Raw genomic sequence first — 27,906 nt, forward strand, 5'->3', positions numbered from 1 at the left:
AGAGAGAACAATCACAAGTAGGCAGAGAGGCAGACAGAGAGGGGGGGGTGAAGCAGGCTCCCTGCTGAGCAGACAGCCCTAGGAGGACTCCATCCCAGGACCCTGAGATCATGACCTGAACCGAAGGCAGAGGCTTTAACCCACTGAGTCACCCAGGCACCGCCTGTGACTGCATTTGGAGATAGGAGGAAATTCAGATGAGATGAGGTCAGGTATCTGCCATGTGAGGCCACAGTGAGAAGACGGCTGTCTGCAAGTCCGGAAGAGAGCTCTCACCAGAAACCGGAGGCGGCTAGACCTTGATCTTGGACTTCCCGGCCGCCAGAACTGTGGAAAAATGCATTTCTATTGTTTAAGGTCCCAGTCTAGGGGATTTTGTTACAGCAGCCTGAGACCAAGATACCTGCCAAATATAGAAAAAAGAAAAAAAACAAAAAACAAAAAACAAAAAACCAACAACAAAAAAAACCAAACAGTGAAAAGAATCATTTACCTATTCTCCAGACCCAACAATTAGATATGATTAGATGTATGTTCTAGAAACAGTAAGATGTTTGTGTTGGAGGGGTTCAAGCTGCAGAGGGGGCATGTTAGGTGCCTCCTGCAGACTTCCGGGCAAGTGGTGTTGACAGCTCTAGTTGGGGGAGGCAGTGGAGAAGGAGGGGAACCATCAGGGACGGATTGAAGAGTAGAATTGATGAGGCACATGAATTTCAGTCATGAGTCTGGGCTTCATTGAATCTGAGATGCCAGGGGTTATAAGATGCAGCTTGAATTCAAAGGTATTAAGAATGAGAAGGATGTTCATCTTGGATTGGATGAAATGCACTAGAATCAAAGATCGGGGCCGCCAACCCCACCCACATGGGAATGCTGGACACCAGCTCACAATTTATTGGTGTGTAAAAGACAAGCAAGATTTTGATATCTAGAATCCTGACACATGGTATGGATGAAGGAGGGTGTCTTTTTTATGCTTCCCAAGTTCAACTCCTGCTGTTCTGGATTAAAGGACATGTTGGGAGGTGGGTTGTGTGGTTGGGAACTTAAAGGAGCTCTCAGTTTAACAAAATGCTACCCAGATGTGATGATGTCATTTGCAAGGCCATAGTCATGCCCAGTTTAGAAGCAGCCAGATTCTGTTTATTTAATAAAAATGGATGTTTTGAACGGTGGTGCTAGGGGAGGGCCTCCTGCATCCTTTTCCGGGAGCTTTCTTGGGCTCCTAGAGAGAGCTTGGATTCCACAGGCAGATGGAGCTATTATCCTTGTTTTCTCTCCCCAGTGACAGGCCTACCAAGCCTGTAATTACAGGGGACCAGCATCCCTTGTTTTGGAGCTGGGATGGTTATATAAACACCAAGAGCAAACATTGCTTTCCCAGGCTATACTTCGAGGACCTGAAATTCCCCTTTGGAGGGCATGGCATCCAACTCAAACAAGGCACCTGGCGGAGGGGCGGGGCGCAGCTTTCTGCAAGGAGAGCCCGATGCAGGCTTGAAGGATGGACACACCAGGGTGGGCCCCAGTCATACAGCGAGGGGGCTTGTATCTGCACACCCAGGAACCCCCAAATGGATTTCTGCCTCTTCTAATCTGAAATAGGATTGAAGAATTCATGCGAACGTTAGAAAGTTCACGGAGAGCCAGACCTCTCTGTTGCAAGTTATTTTAGGACATTTCAGTCACTGTTTTGGAAAAAAAACACTTTAGCCTTTGTGTTCCCGGAAGTACCCAGCAAAATTGGCCCCTCTAGACCCCTGAGCCGTGAGTGCAGGCCCTGGATTTAGGCAGCCTCGATTTGAATCCCAGTTCTATCGTATGTCGTAGGGCAAGCTGCTTATCGTTCCTGTGCCTCTGTTCTCTCCTCCGTAAAATGGGAATAATAAATAGTATCTATTTCATCGAATTGTTGAGATAACCAAGCATTTAGTGTGCTTAGAACAGTGCCTAGCTATTTAACATAAAACAATAATTGTAACAATATCGAACACTAACAAGTGTTCAGTTTCCTGCGCCAAGCACTGTTCTACATGAAATAGCTCATTTGATCCAACCAGCCATCCTATGAGATAGGTGCGCTTGTCATTCCCATCTTATACGTGAGAAAATTGAAGCAGAAAAGTCTATTTAATACAGAAAAGTCTATTTAATGTCTCTGCTGAACTTCATGTATACCTGATTGTGGAATATTAAAATTGTTGGTTCCTATGTCTGAGTCTCTCCGTTAAATGTGTGGGCTCCTAAATACAATGACTCCAGTTGCCCTTTTCCACTTAATAGACCTAGTACCAGGCACCCAGTAGGTAAATAATGTTGAGTAAATCGGATCTGGCTGAATGGGAAATCTCAGTTCACGGTATCACCATGAAAAGATTTTTAAAATTTTTTTCAGTATTGGCTCCCAATGATATTGTATGGCTCTTTCCGAGGTTTCATGGGAACGGCCCCCTTGGTGACCTTCAGGCCAAGTCCTGCAACCTTCTAGCTCCCGCCAGTTATTAACAATCTCATTCCGGTGTGCGAGCCTCAGCCTGGTTAATTTTACAGCATCTCCCTCAGATCTGAGCTCTCCTCTCTGCCCCACCAGGGCTCCAGGGGCTGCCTGGTTTCTTTGTGGCTGTCCCTCTTTCTGGGGCTTAGGTGAAGGGTGGGAGTGGGAGGGCGGGAATGGGAGGAGGCAGAGGCTCTTCCTTACTGAGTTTAAGAGGAGGTTTCCATCCTCTCTCCGTGGGTTGTGGCTGCTTGTCTAGCTAACTGGTTTGTGGTCAGTTCCCTTGGGGGCAGATTCTAAAGCTGGCTCTCCTGTGGGCTGTGGGAGCAAGTCCTTCCAAGTCCCCTTTGGGAGTCTCTCCCCACACATTTCCCTGCATGGAGATGTGGCTCCAGCAAAACCTCTTCCCCATGACCTTGCTTCAGTCCTCACGGCTGTCATTGGCTGCTGGGGCACTTACCTGAGGGTCCCCCCCTTAAGGAGATGCAGGAAAGATGGCTCAAGCCTAGTTACCTTCTTAGCATCCAGCCTACCCAAGGAAACCTCGCACACCCTTGCATACCCCTGGGCACAACGCAGGCTGCCTTGCTGCCCCTCTGTCTCGGCAGGCCCGTGTTCTCTTTAGGGCTCTTTTCCTTAGCCCCAGGCACCATTTGCAAGCCCATTGCCTAAGCAGCCAACCATAGGGGAATGAAACGCTAGTATTCCAGATGGCTGGAACCCCTGGGCTTTATGAATGATTCTCCTGGAGTCCCGGCTGTGACTTAAGGGAGGGGATAGTCTCTTTCCATGAACACTTCTCTCCCCTCCTGGCTGAACTCCTCTCTCTTTCTCCTTCTTTATATTGATTCTGGATGGTTGATTCTAGCCTTTCCATAAGCCCTGCAGTGAGGTGGCTGGCACCCCTGTTGCACTTAGCATGTCAGGATTCTCAGCACCACTTGTCTTCTGCATTGGGTTTTAGCCAAAGTTCTGGGACCTCATAGCAGCACTGTTCACAGTAGCCAAGGCGTGGACGCAACCTCAATGTTCATTGGGGGATGAATGGTTGAAGAAAATGTGGTGTGTATGGGTGTGTACTGTTGTGTGTATGGGTGTGTACTGTGTATATGGACACATGATGGAATGTTATTCAGCCATGAAAAAGGAGATCTTGTCATTGGTGATAATATGGGTGAAACTTAAGGGCATTACATGAAGTAAAATAAGTCAGGCAGAGAAAGACAGATACTGTTTGATCTCACTTATACATGGAATCTAAGAAAGCCAAACTCCTAGAAACAGAGACTAGAATGCTGGTTGCCAGAGGTATGGGCTAAGATGGGGAGCTGTTCATCAGAGAGTACAAATGTCCAGTCATAAGCTGAGTAAGTTTTGGAGACCTAAGACATAGTATGGTGACTGTGGTTAGCAGTGCTGTGTATTCGATATTTGACAGTTGCTCAGAGAATCTTAGAGATTCTCTATCTTACAATCTTAGAGAATCTTAGAGATCATAAATATTCTCACCACACACACTCACAAATGGTAATTATGTAAGTTGATAGAAATGTTAAGTAGCCTTATTGTGGTCATCAATTCAAGTATACATGTGTGTCAAGTCCTCAAGTCATGCACCTTAAACTTGAACAATGTTATATGTCAGTTATATCTGGATAAACCTGGAGCAAAAACCACAGCAAAACTGGGGAGGACGTTTCTAAACTTAAAAAAATCTTCCAGAAATAACTTAGGAGACACTTTATTTCCTAAGTGATTCTATGCAACAGGCCGTAAAATTTAATGTGTATCTTTCTTTTTCCTCCTCATACCTGAAGCTATGACTTTGTGAATTGTAGGTCTTTGGCAATGAGTCATTGGAAGTTTTTCCAAATTATATACACAGACAATTTTTTTTTTTTGAGCTAAGAAATATGGCACATGTTAGAAATAGTTGAAAGGCACAGCTGTCCCCAGAGCTGGGGAATGAGGTGACCCATGTTAGTGAAACTAGTTAAAATCGATTGACTAGGAAAAAAAACAAAAGCAAAGTTCTGGGACCAGAGAAACCCCACTCAGCATCCTGTTATAGTAATTATCAAGTTACAGAGTATCATTTTGGGGGCAGACACCATACATTCCTAGGTCTCAGTTGTCTCAGTGAAATGGGGGACGGGGTGGGCCGTATGCTTATAGGAAGTTGATAGAAGCTGGACCAGATCACCTCTTCTGGTCTCTGTCAGTTTTAACATCTTTAAGTCTGTGAAGTTCATGGTTTCAGGTTTGCCCAAATTCAACGTTTCTCTCCTTCTTTGTTTTGTCTCAAGTTAAAATCGCATTCGTGTCAAGGCATTTCCTGGTTGTGAAGCCAGACCTGGAAAGGGGGACAGTGCTAACTAGGAGAGGAGAGGAGAGTATTGTGCTTACATATATGAGGGAATGGAAACAAAGCAGTGCTCTGTGTCTAATCTGTTCCATCTCCCGGTGGCAGGGCTGTTAGCACAAGCCAAGAATTCTTTCAGATATTTGTCGGCAAGTCTTCATCTAATAGCAAGCCCATTGGAATGGCAAGGCTAAAGAAAATGTATCCAGGAGACCTCTGGGTGTCCGGTGCAGGAAATACGTATTTCACAACGACTTTTCCCGAGGCACTATATTAGGTGCTGTGCAGGGAGGACGGTTCTGGTGTCATAAAAACCACACTGGGTTTAGGGTGAGACAGATTTGAGCTTAAACCGTAGCTCGGTGGTTTTGAAAGTGTGTGGCCGGAGTATGATGGTAAATGTTGAAGAAACAGCTCTGAAGAAGGAGGAGGTTGAGGAGGAAGAGGAGGGGAAGGAGGAAGGGAGAGGAGGAGGGGGGAGGAGGCAGAGGGGGAAGAGGAGGGAGAGGAGGAATGGGAAGGGAAGGAGGAAGTAGAAGTGGGAGGAGTGGGAGGAGGGGGAGGAGGAGAAGAAGCAGCAGATCTGTAGCTCCTTCTGATTTCTGTGGTATGAATATTCTCACTAAGGCCAATATTAAATTACCGACATGCCACTGAACACAGAGTTGGGAAGAGACAAACCCGTGCAGGTCAGCTCTCATGAGCCAGCTCCAGCACCCTGTGCTGTGTGATCTAGGACAGAAGATTTCGTTTTTCTGAGCCTCCTCAGTTTCCGCATCTGTGAAGTGGGTTGGTGCTAGCATACATCTTACAGGGTTGCTCTGACAATTAAAAAAAGAATAATGTATTTGAAAGCAAGGATTCAATTTAATATTGATATTACGTCTGGGATTTCTTACTACTTATGAGTTTATTTGTTTTAAAGATTGGATGTATTCATTTTATTTGAGAGAGAGAGAGAGAGAGAGGCGGCGGAAGGGCAGAGGGGGAGGGAGAGAATGTCAAGCCCCGATGTGGGGCTTGATCTCATGACCCTGAGATCAGGACCTGAGCCAAGAACCCAAGAGTCAGACGCTTAACTGGCTGTGCCACCCAGGCACACCTACTGAGGAGTTTATACAATTTATTTTATTTTATTTTTTTTTAAAGATTTTATTTATTTATTTGACAGAGAGAGATCACAAGTAGATAGAGAGGCAGGCAGAGAGAGAGAGGGAAGCAGGTTCCCTGCTGAGCAGAGAGCCCGATGCGGGACTCGATCCCAGGACCCTGAGATCATGACCCGAGCCGAAGGCAGCGGCTTAACCCACTGAGCCACCCAGGCGCCCCAAGAGTTTATACAATTTAAAGGATATTCACTCAAGCAATATTCTAACCATTGGAGGGTGTGCTTGTTTTGGAGAGGAGGGTAGTGATGGTGTTGAAGAAGAAAAGCATAAAAGAAAACAAAAATACCAAATAACATAGTTCCCTCTGAGCTACTGTATGACTTCCTAAAATTACAAGAGGATATTTGAACTAAAAAGGACCTAAAGACTAGCTGATCCAACATACCTTCATGTTATAGATGAGGTAACTGAGTCAGAAAGCCAAAATTTATATTCATATTTATATTTATCCTGTCTCGTCAACAGCCTGGTGGGACAGACCCCTGAGTAGAGGCCAGGGCTCCTGAGTGGCTGTCTATCCAGGGCTCATTCTGGGAGCCCTCCCCTTTTGAGCAGGTGTTTATTGACTCAAGAAATGGGAACTCTCAGGCTTATATTCATACTGATCAGGAAAATAGTTTGGCTTAATGTTCAAAATAACTGTTTAAACTGTTGGTTCTGGAACACCTGTTTGGCTCAATTGGTTAAGCATCTGCTTTCGGCTCAGGTCATGATCCCAGGGTCCTGGGATCGAGCCCCACATTGGGCTCCCTGCTTGGCAGGGGAGTCTGCTTCTCCTTCTCCCTCTGCCCATCCCCGCTGCTGATGTTCGCTTTCTCTCTTGCTCTCTCATTGTCAAATAAGTAAATAAATAAAATCTTAAAAAAAAAAAAAAAGAAATTAGTGGTCTCAGGGACACCTGGGTGGCTCAGTCAGTTGAGCATCTGACTCTTGGTTTGGGCTCTGGTTGTGATCTCAGGGTCCTGGGATCGGGCCCCGAGTCTGGCTCCACACTTGATGGGAATTTGCTAGAGATTCTCTCTGTCCTTCTCCCTCTGTCCCTTCCCCGCTAAAATAAACAGATCAATCTTTAAAATAAAATCAGTGGTCTCCGAAGTGGGGTCCCGGAAGGAAAAAATGAAAATTGCCATTGACTGCTTTATTGAAGAGAAAGAAAGAAAGCAATTTTCCATGGTTTCTGATGGGAAATAATCTTCTTATGTAATTCCAGTGAAGGGACATTAGTGAAAGGACTGCTTGGAGATGTGTGGGCAGGGTAAGGGGACACAAAAGCCCCCAGAGGTGAGCCACAAGGAGCATTGCTTCTCCCAGGCTTGGAGAGGAGGCCCAGGGTAGCTGGAGCCACAGGGAGGATTATATGGAGGAAGGAAACAGTCCCGTCAGAGACAAGTGGACAGCCAGGAGGGAGTGGGCAAGAAAGACCCCCAAATTCTCTCTTTCTCTGCTCTCTGGTCTCTGCTAGTACCTCCCATTGGGCAAACCCAGCCATACACCAAGCCACACCACACACCAATCCAATGTGGATCCAGCCCTTTTCGGTCAGCCCTCCAGGGCACGGAGCTGGGCATGGATCTTTGGGGACAAACAGAGAACAACCAGCACAGAAGCTTTCCAAATATTCAATATCCAGATTGCTAATGGCCCTCTCTGTCCACCTGTCAGACATCAGGTATCATGTCAGTCAGTACCCAAGGCACTTTGACCCCAATGCAAAGCGGAGGCCGGTGGTACCCTGAGTCAGTCTTTTGTTTTTGGTATATTGTAACATACTGCAACTTCTTTCTGCCTGGCCACGCGGATTTATGGATTACGGTACCTAGTTTTAATGAAATCTCACAAAATGCACAGATGCTTTAAGAAGGTTCTTGCAAAGACAGAGCAGAGCAAAGATACTGCGGTTGCGCATAAAGGAACAAGAAAGTGTCGCCCTAGCATGACTCTTCCTGGGAGGGCCTCCTCATGGGCTACAGTATCTGCTACAGGGACAAGCTAATGAAAACCGACCCAAAATTGACTCGAAAATTCAAAACGATCGCAACTATTTGAAGTACAGGTTTATTTCCATCATTAGTAATGTTGACTGTCCTCCTAAGTGTTCATTATGTTTTGAAATATTAATGATAATAAGGCCTGCGTATACTTAAAAAAAAAAGATTTTATTTATTTATTTGAGAGAGAGGGGAAGAGAGCAAGTGTGTGCAGGAGGGGAGCAGGCAGTGGGGAAGAGGGAGAGAATCTCAAACAGACTCCCCGCTGAATGTGGGGCCCAACATGAGGCTCAGTCCACGATCCATGAGATCATGACCTGAGCTGAAACCAAGAGTCGGACGCTCAATGCACTGAGCCACCCAGCATCGCTGCCTGTATTTAATAAATACACGTAGGGGCGCCTGGGTGGCTCAGCGGGTTAAGCCTCTGCCTTTGGCTCAGGTCATGATCTCAGGGTCCTGGGATCGAGCCCCGCATTGGGCTCTCTGCTCGGCAGGGAGCCTGCTTCCCCCTCTGTCTCTGCCCACCTCCCTGCCTACTTGTGATCTCCGCCTGTCAAATAAATAAATAAAATCTTAAAAAAAAATAAAACAAACACACATATATTGGGTTTATGCGAAAAATGCTTACTCATGGGATGATCGGAGACCATTGGTTTGAACAATAAAGAAAGGCTACAGTTGTAATTATGCTTCTCTTTACAGACAGCAAAGCCTCCACGGTTTTTCTGCCTAGAGCACGTAAGGCAGAAACAGAAAATGGAAAGTGACCTTAGTGAATAATAATGACAAATGTTTATATAAAACTCACTACGCGTTAAGCACTGCTCTAATCACAAATCCCACCTGACAGAAAAGAGGACTGAGGCCCGTCCAAATTGAGCAGTCTGCTGGATATAGCAAGGAGCAGGCAGGACAGAGTTTTAACCCTAGCTTCAGAGTCTTTGCTCTGGATCACCGTGCTAGGCTGCCTCTCTGAAGGAAGTAGGGGCTTCTTGGAATAATTTTGAAATGAAGACAAAACTATCTCCTCACACCTGTCAGAACGGCTAAAATCAATAACACAAGAAACAACAGGTGCTGGCAAGGATGTGGAGAAAGGGGAGCCCCTGTGTGTTATTGGTGGGAAGGCAAACTGGTGTGGCCACTGTGGAAAACAGTATGGAGGTTCCTCAAAAAGTTAAAAAGAGAACTACCATATGACCCAGCAATCGCACTAGTAGCTGTTTACCCAAAGAACATGAAAACACTAATTCAGAGGGATGCATGTGCCCCGGTGTTCACAGCAACAGTATCTACAAAAGCCAAATTAGGGAAAGAGCCCAAGTGTCCACTGACTGATGAATAAAGAAGATATGGTCTATATACAATGGAATGTTAGTCATAAAGAATGAAACCTTAGCATGTATAATGACATGGATGGAGCTAGAGAGTATTATGCTAAATGAAATAAGTCAGAGAAAGACAAATACCATATGATTTCACTCATACGTGGAATTTAAGAAATAGAACAAACAAGCAAAGGGGGAAAAGCAAGAGAGGGAGAGAGAGAGAGAGAGAGAGAGAGAGGCAAACGAAGAAACAGACTCTTAACTCCAGAGAACCGACTGATGGTGGCCAGAGGGGAGGTGGGTGGGGGGATGAGGGGACTAGGTGGTGGGGATTAAGGAGGGCACTCATTGGGGGCGAGCACCTCGGGCATTGTATGCAGATGCTGAATCACTATATTGTACACTAAAACTAATGTTACACCGTGTGTTAACTAACTGGAATTTAAATAAAAACTTGAGAGAAAAAATAGCTGACTTTGACTGCTAGCAGATATAGGAAGGCTCACGTTTCTTTCACACACACAAAAGAAAAAAACTAAATGTAATTAGAACAATGAATGCCGGTTTAAAAAGTACAGAGAAAGGGGAGCCACTCAGTTTTATGTGGGGTAAGAGTGACTATTTCGTTGCACTTTCTAGCATCTGCCAAATATGATTTCTCAGGATGTGGTAGTTGGCAGACAGCCCCTTATAGCCACTAGATTCCGCTGTCTCTCTGGGTTTTCTCCCTTTCCTTCCTGCCCTCTGAAGCCTTCCTGCAGACTTGCCTTGCCCTTGTTCTCTTTCTAGGAGCTTGTACTAGTTAGGGTTCCCCAGAGAAAGAGAACCAGTCAGATGTATCTCTCTCTCTTGCTCTGTCTTTCCCCCTATCTCCATATAGATATACACAGTCTCTCTCTCTCTCTCTCTCTCTCTGTATATGTGTATAGATATATTTTATTCCTTAAAATCTGTGAATTTTTCATCTATGTCTATCTTTAAGGAATATAGGTATGTCTATCTATCTCACAGGTGTGGAGCTGGCAAGTCTGTAATTTGTGAGGAAAGCTGGGGGCTCCTGGGTGGCTCAGCTGGTTAAGCGTTTGCCTTCAACTCAGGTCATGATCTCAAGGTCCTGGGATCGAGCCCCGCATCAGACTTCCTGCTCATTGGGGAGTGCTTCTCCCTCTCCTTCTGCCCCCCTGCCCATGCTTTCTCTCTCTGTCTTGCTCTCTCTCTCTCTCAAGTAAATAAATAAAATATTTATTTTTATTTTTTTTAAAGATTTTATTTATTTACTTGACACACAGAGATCACAAGTAGGCAGAGAGGCAGGCAGAGAGAGAAGGGGGGAAGCAGGCTCCCTGCTGAGCAGAGAGCCCGATGTAGGGCTCCATCCCAGGACCCTGGGATCATGGCCTGAGCCGAAGGCAGAGGCTTTAACCTACTGAGCCACCCAGGTGCCCCATAAATACAATCTTTAAAACAAATTTTGTAAGGAAGACCGGCAGACTGGACACCCAGAGAAGAGCTGATGTTTCAGTCTTGTGCAGTCTGGAGGCCATCTGGAGGAAGAATTCCTTCTTTCTGGGGGGGGCACATCAGCCTCTTCCGCTAAAGATCTTCAACAATTGGTGAAGGCCTACCCACTTTCTGGAGACTAATCTGTTCTACTCAAGGTCTGCTGATTTAAATGTTAATCATAGCTGGAAACTACCTTCACAGCGATGTCTGCGCGTTGGTGTTTGACCTAACAATGGGTCCCGTGGGTTAGCCAAGTTGACTCAAAATTGATCATCACAGAGTTTCTTGAAAGGACCTGGGGTTCACTGATCTTTGGTTAAGCAAGGCTTAGGCCCAGGCCCTGGGACCCCAGGGAACACAGAGCCCTTCTTCAGTTCTCTTCAGAAGGGAAACCTGCCCAACCTTCCGTGTTTTGTGTCATTTTTTTTTTTTTTCAAGAAACCTCTTGACAGCACCCAACAGGCTTGGGTAGTAAGTCTTGGTCTCTGGCTTTTAAGCCACAATCCCTGGCTTCCAGATTCCGGAGGAGCCCTCGTTTATACGGATTCAGGATGAGTGTGTTGTGGGCTTGTGTCTTATCCCACATGCTTCCTTTTCAGAAGCATGATCTCAGTCCTTCCTCTCTGAATTCTTCTGGTACTTTGTACCTCAGTCGGGGTACTTGGAATTCGGATCTTGTGTTGTAGTTGACGTACCTTCTCTTGGGCCTCCCAGCTCTGCCTTCCCCCTCCCCGCCCACCCCCCCAGATCTGTGAAAGTTCTTGAAGGCAGGGGTTGGGCTCACACTTCTGAAAGACAGCTTTCCTGCCAGGACACTGCTGCTTCGTAAACATGGCTTCTTGGAGAGACTTTGAAATGCTGATCCTCTGTGACATTTCTTGGGCAGGAATGTGATGGGTGTTAACCTCAATGAAGTCTGTGTCAGAGGGACAGGAGACAACTTTACACCTACCACACCGCAGGCAGAGCTCTCCTGTCTAGCCTTGAAGGTCACACATGCGGGCATAGCTCTTGCCACTGAGTTAGGCTTTCAAGACAGTTGTGCCTTTCATTTGCAGACAGACCCTCACTCAGCCTGGCGGCAGGGGACATGCAGCTGGAGGGTCAGGACTGATAACTTTGTAGTGCGGGCTGCTGGACCCAGGCTAGCAAATCTGTCAGATGAACTATGTTAGTTCCTGTGACTGCTGTCACCAATTACCACAAATTGAGTGGCTTAAAACAATGCAGATCCATCAGAATTCCAGAAGTTTGACCGGTCTCAGGGGACCAAGTTCAAGGTGTTGACTGAGCTGCATTCCTTTCTGCAGGAGAGAATTGTTTCCTTGCCTTTTCCTGCTCATAGGTGGTGTTCAGGTTCCTTGGTTCACGGCCCTGCATCTCGCTCTTCAAAGCCAGTAATGGCTGAAGGGCCCCTGGTCCGTGACATCACTCTGTCCTCTTGTGCTTTTCTCTTCCACTTTTAAGGACCCTTGTGATTGGGCTCACCCAGGTAGTCTGGAATAATCTCCATCTCAAAGCACTTAACTTAATCACACCTCCAAAGTCTCCCTTGCCGTGTAACATAGTTGAAGCATCTGGGCATTGGGATGGGGACATATTTGGGGAGTCATTATTCTGCCTACAGTAGTAGCCTTATGATTTCCATTTAAAATAAGTAATTAATGTAAGATAGGATTTTAAATGGAAAGATACAATACTTTCACTCATTGTAACAATGCTAGAGTTTTTGAGATATATTTATGCTTAATTTATTAAATTTATAGGTTATTAATTTACCTGGGAATGTTTTGCTTATTAGGGTTGATGCTTACTCGAGCAGGTATTTGAAGTACTTATTAAAAAAAAAAGCAAATGTGTCAGATTTATAATTGTAGCTTTAACATGTTTTTTTTTTTTAATTTTTTTTTAATTTATTTGACAGACAGATCACAAGTAGGCAGAGAGGCAGGCAGAGAGAGAGAGAGGAGGAGGAGGCAGGCTCCCTGCTGAGCAGAGAGCCCGATGCGGGACTCGATCCCAGGACCCTGGGATCATGACCTGAGCTGAAGGCAGAGGCTTTAACCACTGAGCCACCCAGGCGCCCCAAGCTTTAACATGTTTAAAGGAATTTTCTTTCTTTTTTTTTTTTTAAAGATTTATTTATTTGAGAGAGAGAGAGTGAGCGTGGGGAGGGGCAGAGGGAGAGGGAGAGAGAAACTTTAGCAAACTCCTAGCTGGGCTTAGAGCCCCAGGCAGCACTCGATCTCACAAACCGGAGATCATGACCTGAGCCAAAACCAAGAGTTGGACACTTAATTGACTGTACCACCCAGGGCCTCCAAGGAATTTGCATTAAGTGTATAAAAGGGACTCATTTTTTAAAGGGACTTTAGTCTGTTCAATTTGAGTTTATCAAACAGTAATAGAGCCCCTTTTATTTTGTATGAAAGTTTACTAGACTTGTAAAGATGTAGTTGAACTTAAACTTTAATGAAAACTAGGTTTTCACATTTGTTACTTTTTCAGCTCCCATTAATTTTTAACCAAGAAGCTATAAATAGTTCTGTCTATGCCCATAAACTCACACTGATTCTTATTCGAGTGAAGGGTAAGCATGTGATCAGTGAGACTTTCAAAAGCATTTTGTGAATGTCAGTGTATGTTATTAATTCATTCAGCCCAGCCCTGGGCTGGGTACTGTGACCCAGCCCCACGTGAGACTGCAGTCCAGATGCAGGCAAGGGGTATGGGAGGTGAGATTTACTCAGTCAGAGGAGGCTTTAGGGAGGAGCTGGCCATAAGGAGCCATAAGTAGATGTTTATCAGACAGAAGCAGGGGAAGAAAGACTGCCTGGGATATTTAGTGAGTGTTGAGCTTTTGTGATCCTGGTGGAAATTAAAAAAAAAAAAATCTGAAATATGCCTTTTGTGTTGTTTTCTTTTTTTTATGATTTATTGATTTATTTGAAAGAAAGCAAGTGAGGAAGTGAGCACAAGCAGAGGGAGCAGCAGAGGGAGAGGGAGGGGGAGAAGCAGGCTGCCTGCTGAGCAGGGAGCCCAATGTGGGACTCGATCCCAGGACCCTGATATCATGACTTGAGTCAAAGGCAGACAGATGCTTGACGACTGAGCCACCCAGGAGCCCCTTTATGTAGTTTTCTGATGGAGAGTTAGGGCAGAATCAGGGTGCGTTTAAGGGTAAATGTATTATTATTTCAGCCACCACATTGGTCACCTGAGCGCATCACACCTAACTAGAGATGCAGAGCAATTCCTAACCTAGTTCTCAGACCCTTGTTTCTTGGGGAATCGTGATTATTAACATTTATGGAACACGTGTGGTGTGCCTGGTTCCGTGCCTTTTCCTCTGTATTCTTTCACTTAACCTTCACAACCCTGAGTAATAGGTTTATTGTCACCATTTTGGAATCTCGGAAACTGAGACCTAGAGGAATTAGGAGGACAAAGGTCACACTGTAGGTAAGTGGCAGGACCGTGATCGGAACCTCGCACAAGCCATTCCCTCTTCCCGGAATGCTCATGACCTCACTCTTCGCAGCTGGCTCTTCCTCACATTTTAGGTCCCAGCCTCACTCTCTTTTGTTGGAGAGACCTCCCCTGCTCAGTCCATCCTAAGCAGGTTCCCTTGTTATCCTGCATCTCAGCCCCTTGTTTAGTCTTACCGTAGCACTTATGATTTAAGTGTTTTCCTACTTGCTTTGTGTGTTTGTCTTTGTTTTTCCTACTAGAATCTAAATTCCGTGAAGGCAGGCATTCTGTCCATCTTGTACATTATCGTGTTCCCAGTCCCTTGCACAGATCCAGGGTATAATAGCTGTTCAGCTGTTCCGTAAATGTCTATTGATGAATAAATTGATCCTGATTTGACAGCTCATTATTCCCTAATCATTGTAGTACACACACCGTATGTGGAACTATCCCATTGAAGCATAGCACTGTGTTATTGATGGAGGTCGGCCCTCAGCAGCAAGCTTATTTCTCTACACGTTCCTAGAAATTTTATAACAATGATAAGTTTCTGTTACAAGGAATCTAAGCCTCACGAGGCAAAAGAGAAACATCCTCAGTATGCTGAAAAGCCAACTTGAATTGGCACACACCAAAAATGCGCCCGTGTGTTGTTGGAAAAACATTTATTGCAATTCAGTGTCAAAAAGTTTTTACAAAAATATGCCACCGTCTGGTACAAACAACTATAAAAAAATCAATTCATCATGCAAGGCAAGTGTGCAAATAATTTACACAGAAGGACTTAGCTCACACAATATTAAATGAACATCTTTGCGTGAAATAAGACTAACCTTGTACTTTTAGTTACATGTCCAACCCCCTATAGCACTTTTTAGTAAAAGGAGTAAAGCTTCTAAGCTTAGGACATGGGCTTTCATGTGCATCCCCTTTAGCCAGGGTTATGGGCACTTGGTAGAACAAAGATGGTGCCAAGAGCTCTCAGGCCCTCGGTGGCAATCCATGGAGCCTTCTGTTTAACAGACTCGTGCCTCGTTAATTAAACAAACATTGCTCTACTCAGAGACTGAAAAAGTCACGTTCAAACTCCAGAAGTAATGTTGTAGCAGATGGAGTTTTAAGAAGTTCAGACATTTGGAATAGCCATCCATTTTTGGACAAATGGGGCAGGGCCGGGATTTTGGGAGCTTTCTCAGGAAGCTTTGTTTGCTGAGTTCAGGGACACTTTGAAAAATGTCCAGCAGACAAAGTCACAAGTATCTGTGGTCCCTTGCTCCTTGCTGCCTCTTGGAATAAAATAATCTGTCTTTGCTTGGTGAAGATGAGGTTTAGCAGAGAGTGGGATGATCCCCCCTCACCCCAGGATAGAAACTCCCCAGATCTGTTGGCAGGTGCTGGAGGGTGGGGAGGAGAAGGGTATGGATTAAATGTACTTCTTAGTCTGAGAGGAGGTACCTGCTTGCTGACCATCAGAACCTCAGTTTCTAGAAAGCAAGATGGCTGCTCGGCCATGATTTCTCTGCCATAAGGGCCACTTCTGTAATTAAAATGTGGGTACCCAGGGAAAAGTGAGTTTGTCAGAACGTGCTGCTTGCTCTGTGGCCAGCAGGTTGTACTCCCTAGAATGCTGTACTCACAACAGTGTCAGAGGTTTGCAAAAATGTTAAGTGGCTCCAGGGAGAAATGTTAACTTCTCCATGGAGAACCAGGGACTAGAAATATTTGGAAAAGATAATGGCCAGATGCCTCATACTGGACCCTCATGCTTGCCTTCCACGGTGAAGGTGTTGAGAACAATCAGGTCATGTGTCACGCGTCTCCAGACAATACCAATGAATGCTGGGTAGGGGGCACAGAGTCAAGGCCTCAGAAAGTCCTGGGTTCGTACTCAGGTCTACCACTGAGTACCAGATGGGCTCAGACATGCCCCCCGAATGTTCCGGACCTGCTATCTCGTGTTGAAAGGCAGAAGGAATGCCACACTCTGCCATCTTCAACTTCCCTTCCTGCACCAAAGTCTGGGATGGGAGTTTCCTTCCTTTGGGAAACTATGGAGGGTTTACTCTCTTTAACAAAGGAGAGAAGAAAGCATCTCAAGAAATTGTGGAGTTTAAAGGAATTATGATCTTGTTTACTGAAGACATCAAGAGCCCAAGATATATCAGAGTCTTTGCATTTGTCTAGAGGTTCGGGGTGTTTCTGAGGTCTGTTTAAACACTAATAGGATTTTAGGCCAGGATCCAGTCAGAAGGATGGTTCACAGACTCAGATAGTTGGAAACAGATTAAAAAAAAAAACAAAAAAACCAAAAAACGAAACGCCCAGATGTCCACATAGAAAATGTTGATATAGTTTAGTTTAAAAAAAAAAAATTCACACATAAAATTACAGTTAAAAAAATTCACACATAAAATCGAGTGCATAACAAAACATTATTGCCCTATAGCCCGGCAGAAAACTATAAACTCAGGTGTGTAGTTTATGATAAACATTGTATTCAATGCTACAAACGCTACACTGTTGAACATGTCTTGAAATGATTGACCTTGTAAATCACACCACTTGCTTAGACAAGTAAAATTCTAAGCCCCCTCCCTTTTCCCACACAGAAACCACAGAAAAAAAAGGAGCTTCTGTTAAATTGTAAGCTCCCCATGAAAAACACTTTTCGAATCCACAGGGAATCATGGCAATAACGTGGTACCTGCTTGTTACCTTCCTTCTCCATCACCCAGGAAAGCCCACGGCCGTACTGTTTTGCAGAATCAACCCAGCCCATCTCAAATATCTCCTCCAGGCCACTTCCACAGAAAACTGATCATCACTAAACAAATGTCAGTCACAGCTGACCCCCTGGATATGTTTTTACTTGTACTTTTGCCCCTTGCCCTCCCATGCTACCAATCCCACTGCTCAAAGTAATAACATCAAGTAATCATGCACTCTAGTTGAAGATGCCATGGACTTTTTTCTAGATCTTGCTATGAAGTGAGCGCTCACCTATTGTTTCCCTAAATGTTGTGCCTTACTCTCAAGAGACTCCAGGCTTGTTGCTCGTATATCCTTACTTTGGACCAGATCAGACCTAACATCCCTGTGGACTTGTGCTCACGCACAGTGCTCTGGACTTCCTCCTTCCTTCTCCAGAAGTCCAAAGTACTTCCTAGCTGACATCAATGTCAAAATCTACGTTACCGGCGTTGGGGGTGGGGGGGTAGGGGCAGTGGCTAGGTAGGTACAACAATGAGAGGGGAGCCTCCTATCTCTTCCAGCAATTTCCATTTCCATCGTCCTGTCCCTCTGGCTTTTAGACCAGCAGTTTTGAGATGGGGATTCTTTTTGTTTTTTAGGTTGGGTTGTCCCCAGAGGGTTCGCCAGTTCTAAAGATGATTAGTACCCAGGGAATGAGAATTTTCTTTTTCATTCACTTTACTTATATGTGAGGCTCTGGTAATGCTAACAGCTACCATGGGGCGCCAGCACAGACGCTCTCACCTGCTATGTTCTCCGTCACCTTCCCATGAACCACAGCATCAGAGAGAGGCCATTTCTATTCCTTCCCCCATCCCTCTCCACCTGCCATTTCCTTTCTTAGTCTCGTCTGCCAATGAAGGATAACCACCAACGTTGGTTTCTTCTCTTTTTTCCTTAAAAATTTTCCTTGGCTCTGTCACATACCACGTCCAAAAATGCCAACAGAGATGGGGAGAGCCCAGAGGCACCGTCAAGGGAAACATCTCAGAAGACCATCTCCCAGCCACTTGTGGTAGCAGTCATCCTGCACAGGCACGCCTTGCTGCCTAGGGTAGGAGACGCAGTCGCCGGCATTGCAGACCGTCCAAAGGAGACCGGTCGGCCAGTTTTGTGCTGGTGGTCTCAAGCAGACAGCATTTCTGGGGCTGCAAACCTAAGGGTGCCTGGGAGTTCCCACCTCCCTGATCAGCATGAAGGGGCAGAGGTCATGAGTTGATGGACAGATGTGGAAGGCCATGAATGCCTACACCTAAAAATGCCAGAGTCAAAGTTTCCAGAAAGATCTCACAGCTACAATCAACCCAGCTCTGCCTCGCATCTTTCAGGAAGCTGAGACATTTGAGAGAAGCTGTCTGAATTCTGGAAGTGCCAGTTTTTTTTTTTATTCCGCCATCTAGGCCCTGTGTTCTCAGTGTGACGTGGACTCAGCAGGGAGGGAAGACCAAAAAAGCCCACTGGGTCTTAGAGGGGTTCCGGAAGGTCAACCTTATGCAACAAGATCTTATTTTTTAATGTTTAATTCTTCTCAGTTGGGGAGAAATTTAAATGCAATTTAATGTTTTCTTCGGATGGGGGGGCAGAAGTGAAAATAAATACGGAGACACCCCGGTGTGTAGGCGCAGACGCGGCAAAGTGAGGAGGGTTGATGGAGAATTGACTTCTCTTCAGCCTGCTGGTACCCGGACTATGCCCTGAGGGATAAGCAGCAAGGGGCTGTGCATCTCCAGCTGGTGCCTGGCCTTGTTTCTGTCCTTGCTTACCCACCTGTCCCCTCCCCAGGTCACCCCTAGGTTCACCCCCTAAGGATACACTGCTCTCTACCGTGAACGTGAGCAGTTCCGATTTTTGCTTTACTTACTTGCCAAGGGCATGCAGGGTGGCAACTTTATTTGCAAAAGAGGAAAAAAAGCACAAAGCAAATACAACTGCCAAAATATGTACATTGTTGTAGAAAAGCAAAGTTCTATAAAAAGTAAAAAACAAAAACATCCCCCACCCCATCCCAGGAATATTTGACAATGAACTCATGAAGTCCTGAGATGTCCTGTCTTCCACACGGTCACCTGCTGGCATTTGCCTAGCAAGATCCCCAGGGGTACGGAGCAAGTTTAGGATGAACACACAGTACTTCTGTTCCCTAGGATCGGAACTCTAGGTTTTATCTTGTCATCCTCGCAGGAAGTCCTATAGCTTGGGCTGAGTAAATTTTGGTGTTGGGCATAAAAGAAAAGAAAGCTCCTCCGCTCATCGCCTGCCAGGAGGGACAGCAGCTACTAAAATGTCTAACTGATAACGTAAAACCTGTTTTACAAGCCTTTATCAGCCCTCCGGCTCCCAGAAGTCCACAGATGAACGCTTATCTGTGAAGATATTCTGGGAAGCCCAGACAAGCCGAGAAGTTTAACAGGAATAACAAAGTCTTCACAGCTATTGGGTGACTCCTTCTATCTTGTCTGCGGTGGGACTTCTTCCTCTGGGGCTGTTTTTAGTTGGCCCTATGTTGCCCCTGAATGAGCTACAACACGAAAAGAAAAAAAAAAAAAAAAGGCTAATGTGCTGTGGAGTTGTTCTAGAAAGGAGTCAATGCCAAGGAGTGCCTATTCCCGTAAAAAGGAGGTCTGCAAGGTGATGAGGATTGCCTCCAGGACCCCTTCCTATAGAAACCACTTTCCCAGGAGAAAAAACAAGAAAAACAGACACTGCCTGCGGGACAATGCACTTTGTCGGAGGGGGTGCTGCGTACTTTCCGAGGTAGAGTATTGTGTGATATTTGGAAGACAAGGCCCTATGCCCACGCGGGTTTAAGATGGGTGGTGCTTCCTTTGCCTTTTTAAAACAAACCTCCCCCCCCAATTTAAACCGAAGCACAGGGATTTCGCGTATGTTGTCCTCTTCTCTTTCTTTAAAAAGCAAATTTTCACATTGTAAACAGAGTGTTCTATCTTGAATTTGAGTTCTGCCCTTCTTTTCCACATCCCTAGGGAACTACCAAGGAGTCTCAGTGAACACGAGAATTCCATTTTCACAGACGAAACTGAATTCCTGCCCTTACAGTCTTGCCGGCAAATAGTTAGGAAAACAGCTTATGGACAGTATTTCCGCTTTTCCATACCAGTTCTAATGAGAAGTCCGTATTCTGAGACTCCCAGCCGGCAGCTGCATCTCTCTCCCCTTCCAACGTCCTCTCAGTGACTTAGCTCACAAGTTCTGAGCCAGTGTTTCAAATGTACACTATATACAAAGGAAGTGTCCGAGCTCCGTATTCCCAACCATCCGATCAGCTGGGGAGCCCTTCGAAGTGTTGTCCCGAGCTGGGATTCAGAACTTGAACAAGTTGATAAAGTCCTGGGGTGAGAGGGAAACGGAGCAGCTCTCTGGGTTATTGGCTGTGCACGGGTGGTCAGTGCCCTGGAAAGGAACATCACGGTTGTAGGTTGGAGTTCTCAGAAGCACCGTGTTGGCTTGTAGCCCCATGAGGCTGTGCCCAATTTCACAACATTCCTATGTCAAGAATGCCATAAGTTCTGCAAAAACTAAAGAACTGTGTGTGTGTGTACCTGTGCACAAAGAGGGTGGGAGAATTTGAAGGTGGGTGGGATGTACAAGTATACACACACACACACACACACACACACAAATAGCGGTGGAGGAAATTAAGGGCTCTCAAAGGTTTTCTCCCCAGGGACTGAATCAGTGTCCTGTACACCTTCAGTGAGGGGCTGCTGTAGGGAAGAGTAGGAAAGGAGCTGGAAGAGCTTTCGCATGGCAATGCTGGTGCCTTTGACTCTTAGGGGCTGGGCTAGGGGTCTGTGGCAGCCACCTCGAGACACCTACCTTCCAGGAAAGAATGTGACAGTGTCTGCAGAGCTGAAGGGTGTCTCCGTACTGCTCTTTCCGTGGGTAACAGCGCACAAGTTTAAAATACATCTTCTTCCAGTCCAGCTGTCCTTTGTCTGATAAAATTAATCGCTTGCGGATCTAAATTACAAATGAATACAGGTAATTGCAGACGACCGCAGGAGACTTCATCAAGAAGACGGTTGTGGTTTTATGCTTCTGAAAAGTTCTGTTCCCACCCTCTCCTTCCCCCTTTTTCATCTATGCCCTGCACTTGCCAGGGAAAAAATTGCCAAGATAGAAAGAAGGCTATTCTGAGCTCTACCCAGTGAGACAGTAGCTTTATCAATCTTTAAAAGACACAGGGGTCTGGTGACATCTTACTGGTGACCTCTACTAAACTGTATTTGGATGGTCCTTTAAAGTTTAGGTGATTTCAGTAAACACCTTCAATCTTTTCTCTGCTGTAGACTTGAGTGGTTATTTCCAGGGAGATGCAGTCACTGCTTGGCACGGTGGCTCTATTTTATATCTAAATATTAGTGGCTTCATGAACAGAACTTGTTGAACTCACACATCTATATAAAGAATGTGGGGGAAAAAAATCTGAGGCAGCATAAGGAGGGGAAACAGGCCTAGAGCTGGTGTCAGAAACCCCTAGTTCAAACTCACATTCAAGGCCAGCTTCTTTCCCTTGGGAGCCATTTCCCCAGTCTGTGGTCTGAGTCCCCTCATCTGTTTAAAGTGAGGGTCAGGATACCAACTCCACACTGGGTTGTTAGACTAAAATGAAATACTATCTATAAAAGTTCCTTAGCTGTACAATATGAAGTTAAGTTGTAAGTTACTCTGTAATTTACTTTGTAAGTTACTCTGTTACTTTTTAAAGCAAGTTGTGCAAGTGTGCATGTAGGTTAAGAATGTCCCCCCACCCCGGCCCCGGAATCACATACATGATTTAGAAACCCCTCGTTCTGTTGCCCTCTAGTCAGCTGGGAAGCCCTGGAGGCTGGGCACCCGTGCCTCGAGCTCCGGAAGAATGCCAAGGAAGCAGGAGGGTGGGGGACAGAGAAGGGGACGGAGGGACTGCCCACGGGGCCCCCCTGACCTGTCGCTCGGAGAAGTGGTACTGGCAGAGTTTCTTCCACAGCAGCCGGTCCTCACTGAGCACGTGCAGGTCGGGGGCCACCTGGCCGAGGCTGACCAGGTCGCGCCCGTCACTCAGCCTCTGCATGATGTTCAGCTGGAGGCACAGGGGCAGGTCGGTGAGGGTGAGGCCTTTGAAGGCGGGCTGTGGGGAGAAAGCGGATGTTAGGCAGCACTTTGCAGGGGTGGGGTAGGGGGACGGGACTGGCGGGCCGCAGATCACCAGGTGACACTCTCCAAGGATCCAGCTGTCCCCTCGGCCTCCATCCTCAAGCTGGCTGACGGATCCCAGATCCAGAGGCGAGATTCTCAGCGGAGACCCACAGGAATAGCCTGGACCAGCTGAGGCTAAATGGTGCCAGAGGGATTTTCCCCCGTTTCACAAAGCATTATCCTTTCAACGACTCTCGAACGGCGCATGCTGGATTCTTGTGCTCCGTTCAATTCACTCACTGACCAGATTCGCTACCTTCCTAAAGGGCTCTGTGCCTTGGACAGAGCACCAGCCCCTGACCACGGATCCCTCCAGGCAGCGTTTCTTGCCTAGGCCCAAACTCGATGCCCCAGGCCTCCGGCTGTCCCCTCACTGCTCTGCCCGTCCAAACGGTGCTCTTCTTCAGGTCCAGCTTGTACCTATTTCTTCTGAAAGGGAATTTCTTTTCTGCCTTTTGTGGGTACCCCAGGCCTCTGACACATCTTCCTGGAATTCTTATGTTCTCTTCCAGGGACTTTTTGAACCAGCCCCTTTATGTTATGTAATGCTAACTGCTTCCAAAAGGAAACTTGAATGGAACATTCCTGCTGGAATGTAAGGTCCATGGAGGCAGGACTTTCTTTTTTCACTGCTGTGTCCTTTGTGCCTAGAAGACCACTTAGCATATAATAGGTACCCAAAAAATATCTGAGGGGTGAATGGAACCCTCATAATCAAGTAGGTAAAAAAAAACCAAAAAGACCCTGTGCTTGTTGTGTATATTTGTGTATCTGTGTGTGTGCATGCATGTGTGTGTGTGTGTGTGTGTGTATGCGTGTTTCCTTTAGGAATGACTGGTCCAGAACCCTTTGTAAATGCCTCCATCTTTAGAACATCTCTATTCAAACCTAGGGGATCCGTGGACTATTAAAAAAAAACAAACTCTTTGTGGGTAATACATTGGCAATTAATCAGAAGCGGCTTCTGCTTAACCCTGAACTTATATTTAATTATAATTTTATATTTATGATTTAAATTTTGATGGGCTCATGTTACCCGCCCACACCTGGACCCTTGAAGGTGGGGCCTAATTTCATATCCCCTGCAGACGAGCCCAGCACAAACAACCTCTTTTGAGGGCCTACCGTGGCCTGGCACTGGGGTTGGAATGGGTTCATTCGGCTGGTGAGAGACTCGGAAACGTAAGCAAAAGCAAACAATTAGAGAACAGTATGTTACGTGCGTCAAGTCAGCACAGAGTGCTCTGGGAACCGTCCGGACAGAGGAGGTCCTCCCTAGTATTTACTGATAGGTCCTGAACAGCAACCCGCGTTGCCATCTGGGTAAGCAGTCGGCCAAGTCCCTTATGACTGGGGTTCTTTGTTCTTCTCATGCTAGACCTGGGTGAGCTCTTGATTTTGGACTACGGCCATTTAGCTCAGTGCTCTGTCACCTCCAGGGGTCACAGGAAAAGATACAGGATGAAGAATCCCTTCCTTAGAGCTCAGGGGAAAATATCCCGTCGATGGGTATTGAGTCCCATCCTCAAATTTTTAGGGAACTATTCTGTTCAAGGCACATCAGAGCCCACACGCACAGGATTCCAGGGGGAATGTGTGGTTTCACCAGGCCCCACCTGTGTCCCCTGCAGAGCAGGACAGGTGTGTAGAGGGAAGGTGGGAAGAAGCATGGGGCCTCGGGAAGCTGGACTAAGGAGAAGAATGGGAGGTGGCATGGGAGGAACACCTGACGGACAAGCAGCAGATGTGGACCTCAGGTGCCCTTGGGAACTCTGGGTCTCAGTTTCCCCACGTCCAAAATGAATAGGCTTAGAAGACTATGAAGGTCCCTTCTGGCTCCAGCGATCTCAGATCTGGATCAGCTCCAGCCTCTTAACTCATCAGAAGTGACTATGACCTGACAGTTTAAATCATTCAAGCTGCTGGCCTGAACTTTAAGTTGTTTGCAAAATTCAGGACTTTTGCCGGACCGTGGAACGCTCTAGACCTATTTGTCGTTTATCATCTGCTGCTGATCATATAAGCTAATAAAACTGCCATGACATTTTCTTTTTGTTTCCAGTACTTCAAAGCATCTACTTTTTTGGTTAAAACTCCCAGGCCAATTATTACATTGAACTCCTATTAAAGTCCACTTGGCAGAGTTCACGCTCAAATTTTCAAACCTGAACTTTTCCAAAATCCTTGCCCAGACCCCATGCTGAGCCCTTGCTCCTGATAAATGGTTAACTGCTTGCATGCCTTCTTTTTGAATATAAACATATAAAAGAACAATAAGTCACTCAAGCATTTGGCTATAATCCTTCTATGGCCACCCCTGCCCTCTATCTGCTTCAAAACCCTGCCTTACCCACAGTGATTCTTACCCCAAACCCTGCCTTACCCACAGTGATTCTATGTGACTTCTCCCCCTTCCAAGCCAGTTCTCTTTGCCTTTTTCCCCTTTCGTCCTTTATTCTATTAATTATTTTTGCCAATAAAAATTGGCTCCATAGAATTAGATATGAAATTTAGAAGGAAAACAAGATTATATGCCGGGAAGATACTGCTAGAACTTTGGCAGATAGAAAGCAATTACTGTAAATGTCACCTTAACATTTTTGTATAATAACATACTTCTCTTTAGTCCAAGCTGTTAGAAAGTCGGCTTTAAAATATAGTGCAGACTGAAGTAATTAAGTCCTGTTTTTCTCTCTCTTGATCTTTCTTTCCTCTGGAGAGTTGGGCATTTGTGTGACAAGTTCTGTGGGCTCCATGGGTTCCCATCACTGCTCTCAAGATCATGGGGCTCAGAGCGAGGAGGGCTGGGAAGGAGGGCAGGGGAGGAGAGTTCAGTGGGGAGAAGAGCAGCCTCTGAAGGCAGGCCGGGGTTCAGTTCCCCTACTACTATATCTTACCTCTGCTGAGGCACCAGCCACACTGTTCTCTTTTTTTTTTTTTCCCCTACGATTTCTTTGTTTTAGAGAGAGGGAGAGGAAGAGAGAGACTCTCAAGTAGACTCTCCTGAGCAGGGAGCCTGACGTGGGGCTCGATCCCACAACCCTGAGATCACGACCTGAGCTGGGACTAAGAGCTGGATGCTCAACTGGCTGAGCACCCCCCCCCCCCCGGCGCCCGCAGCCACACTATTCTTAACTACTCAGCCTGATTTTTCTCACTTACAAAATAAAGAAAAGCACATCTCACAGTGTTGCTGGCAGAGCTGATGAGATGACGCATGGAAGTACTTAGCATAGTGCCCAGTAGAAACTGGCTATTATAAAGACCCCTACTTACAGTTATTCACTGGATGAGTTAATTAATACATGTGAAAGACTTAGAAGAGTGTCCGCCACAGAGAGAGCCCTTTGTAATAATAAGAGCGGACACATTTAAAGACTTATTACATGCCAGACACTGTTCCAAATATTTTCTATATGTTAGCTTATTAAATCTTACACCAGGGCTAGGAGATAGGCATTACTTCCCTTCAATCATTCATTCACTCATCTAAAACTTATTGACTGCCTTCTGCTCTGTGCATGGCAGAGAGATGAGCAGGGAGCAAGACGGCAGTCTTTCCTGGCGGCGCTCATAAGCCAGTGGATGGACAAAGGGAAGCGGAATCACGTTTGAGATAATCTCAGATGGCAACAGATCCTCTGAGGAAGGTGAGATGAGAGTGTTTTCAGAGGATTGGATGGTCCGGGGAGGCAGGACCAAGCTTGGCATGGGCAGAGAACAGCTTGGCCAGACAGGAGTGCCAGGAGCAGAGGGGAAGCTGAGATGAACTTCAGTGTTTGATCTGTCCTGCACGGGATTGCATTGGATGTAAAGGATTTACAAAAAGCTGGATCACTGAATACATAGTTGGAAGAAAGCTGCATTGAAAAGAAGTTTGGAAACCAATGACGTTAAGAAAGCTTTGCCATTCGAGGAATAAGGAGTTCTGGCCCGAGTCGCTGGGCTTCTCTGGTCCCCACTCCTGTCTCACCATATGAAGGGTTATAGGAATGACAAGGGCCACCTCCTCCCTGGCGTGTTTGTGGATCAGTTAAGGGGGGTTCTAGGTAAGAGAGCCCATGGGCGTACAAAATACGTGAGCAGCTGTGGCCAAGGAGACTCCTGGGATGTGGACAGAGGGAACAGAGGCAAACTCTGGGCAAGTGTGATCCTCTAAACAGTGTGCCAACGTTGCTGGAAGGAAGAGGCCCTTGGGATAGATGGGACTTGCTCATTTAGATCCCTGGCTGGAAACTTCTCTCCTGGGCTTAGATCAAAAGAGAAAGGATTAACGTCCAGGCTGCGTATAACACCAGAAATCAGGTAGAAGGTCTACGTGAGTTTTCTGTGAGAGATAAGCTGGGAATCTGATCTCAAATTCACATCATCAAACTATGCCTACACTTAAGAGAACGGGGTAAATTATTAGAATAAATTCGGTAAATGTTCAGAACACAAGCTCTTAAAATAATCAAACAATTGAGATAACTTTTCTGGGCTTGTGCTGTGCTCTGTGTGTGTGTGTTTAAGTGTGGGAGTTGTAGCCGAAGTGATTCCAAGGAAGTCACATCATTCTGAAGCTTCTCATTATTCCCTTTGTTTCAGAGCTTAAGAAACTCAGAGGTTATTAATAGCCAAATCAAGGTCACTGCATTTTGAAAACTTCATATAAGTATTTAAAAGAGGTCAAAGAGGTTTCTTCATGTTACTTTCCCAAGAGATGGGGCAGACCCAGACGTTATCTGCTTGGGCCCCGGAACCACTTAGAGCAGCAAGGTCCGTGATAAGGGAGGCGGGCGCCTCCTGAGCCGTCTAAGTGTGCCTGTCCGTCAGCGAGTGGCAGGAGGGCAGGGCGCTGTCTTTCTTACAGTGTTTGTGGGCCTCAGTCCTCCTGCTCGCTATTAAAAGCATAAGAGCTGAGAGCCAGGTTAGTTTCTAAAAGCCAAAAGACACTACTGATAATAGGAGGGCCTCTCGGGATATTTTCCACTTTGAGCGAGAATCGCTCTTTTCTTCCCCTACATGTAATGTTCACAGTCTGGAACCAAAGGCTTCCTTGTCATAATTCTTAATCACTGGAAGAAGAATTTGCAAAGGTTGGTGGCGGCCTTCCAAGCCATGGCCGTCCCAGCTCTGTCGTATTCAAGGCAGCGTCCCTGCAGCTGTGAAGCACGCGTCCTTCGGGAGGAAATGGGAAAAGCGAGCGATCCACGCCCCCCCCCCCCAATCCAGGCTTCCAATTTTCCTGCCACGCTGCAATCCGAAGACTTTGACCCCCACCCCTTCTCTATTGGGAATTCCCAGCCCACTCTCGGCGCCCGGGAGAGGGCATCCGATCGGGACAGTCCACACTCTTCCTTCACCAGGGAAGATCTACAAAGTCCTGGGAGGCCGCCCAGCCTCTCGGGGGAGGCAGCGGCGGAAGTCCTTACCGCCGGAGGGAGGCGGGCGTTGCTGCTTACCCGGGTGATTTGGATACTGTTCAGCTGCTGCTGCCAGTGCAGAATCGTCTCCATCCGGTATACCCACATGTTGATGTTCCCGACCAGCACAGACTTGCCGACTCTCTGCACCAGCGTGCACAAGGACGTGTAGAGGGTCTGCAGCAGCTCCCTGATGAGCCTGATGTTCTGCTGGTCTTCGAGGACTTGAGTGG

At 46.3% G+C, this 27,906-nt stretch overlaps 1 protein-coding gene across 1 annotated transcript; it reads right to left on the bottom strand.

Annotated features, from left to right (window-relative positions):
• Positions 1 to 19,918: 19,918 nt before the first annotated feature.
• Positions 19,919 to 27,901, bottom strand: LOC116863272 (F-box only protein 32; the record flags this gene model as incomplete). Its single annotated transcript, XM_032850775.1, has 4 exons — positions 19,919 to 20,480; positions 20,907 to 21,050; positions 22,018 to 22,200; positions 27,713 to 27,901. Coding segments are annotated over 4 exons (606 nt in total), but the record flags the coding sequence as incomplete, so codon positions are not given.
• Positions 27,902 to 27,906: the final 5 nt, after the last annotated feature.

This window comes from Lontra canadensis, unplaced genomic scaffold (assembly GCF_010015895.1).
Source record: "Lontra canadensis isolate GAN:19392208 unplaced genomic scaffold, GSC_riverotter_1.0 scaffold812, whole genome shotgun sequence".
In the NCBI taxonomy this organism is placed as follows: domain Eukaryota; kingdom Metazoa; phylum Chordata; class Mammalia; order Carnivora; family Mustelidae; genus Lontra; species Lontra canadensis.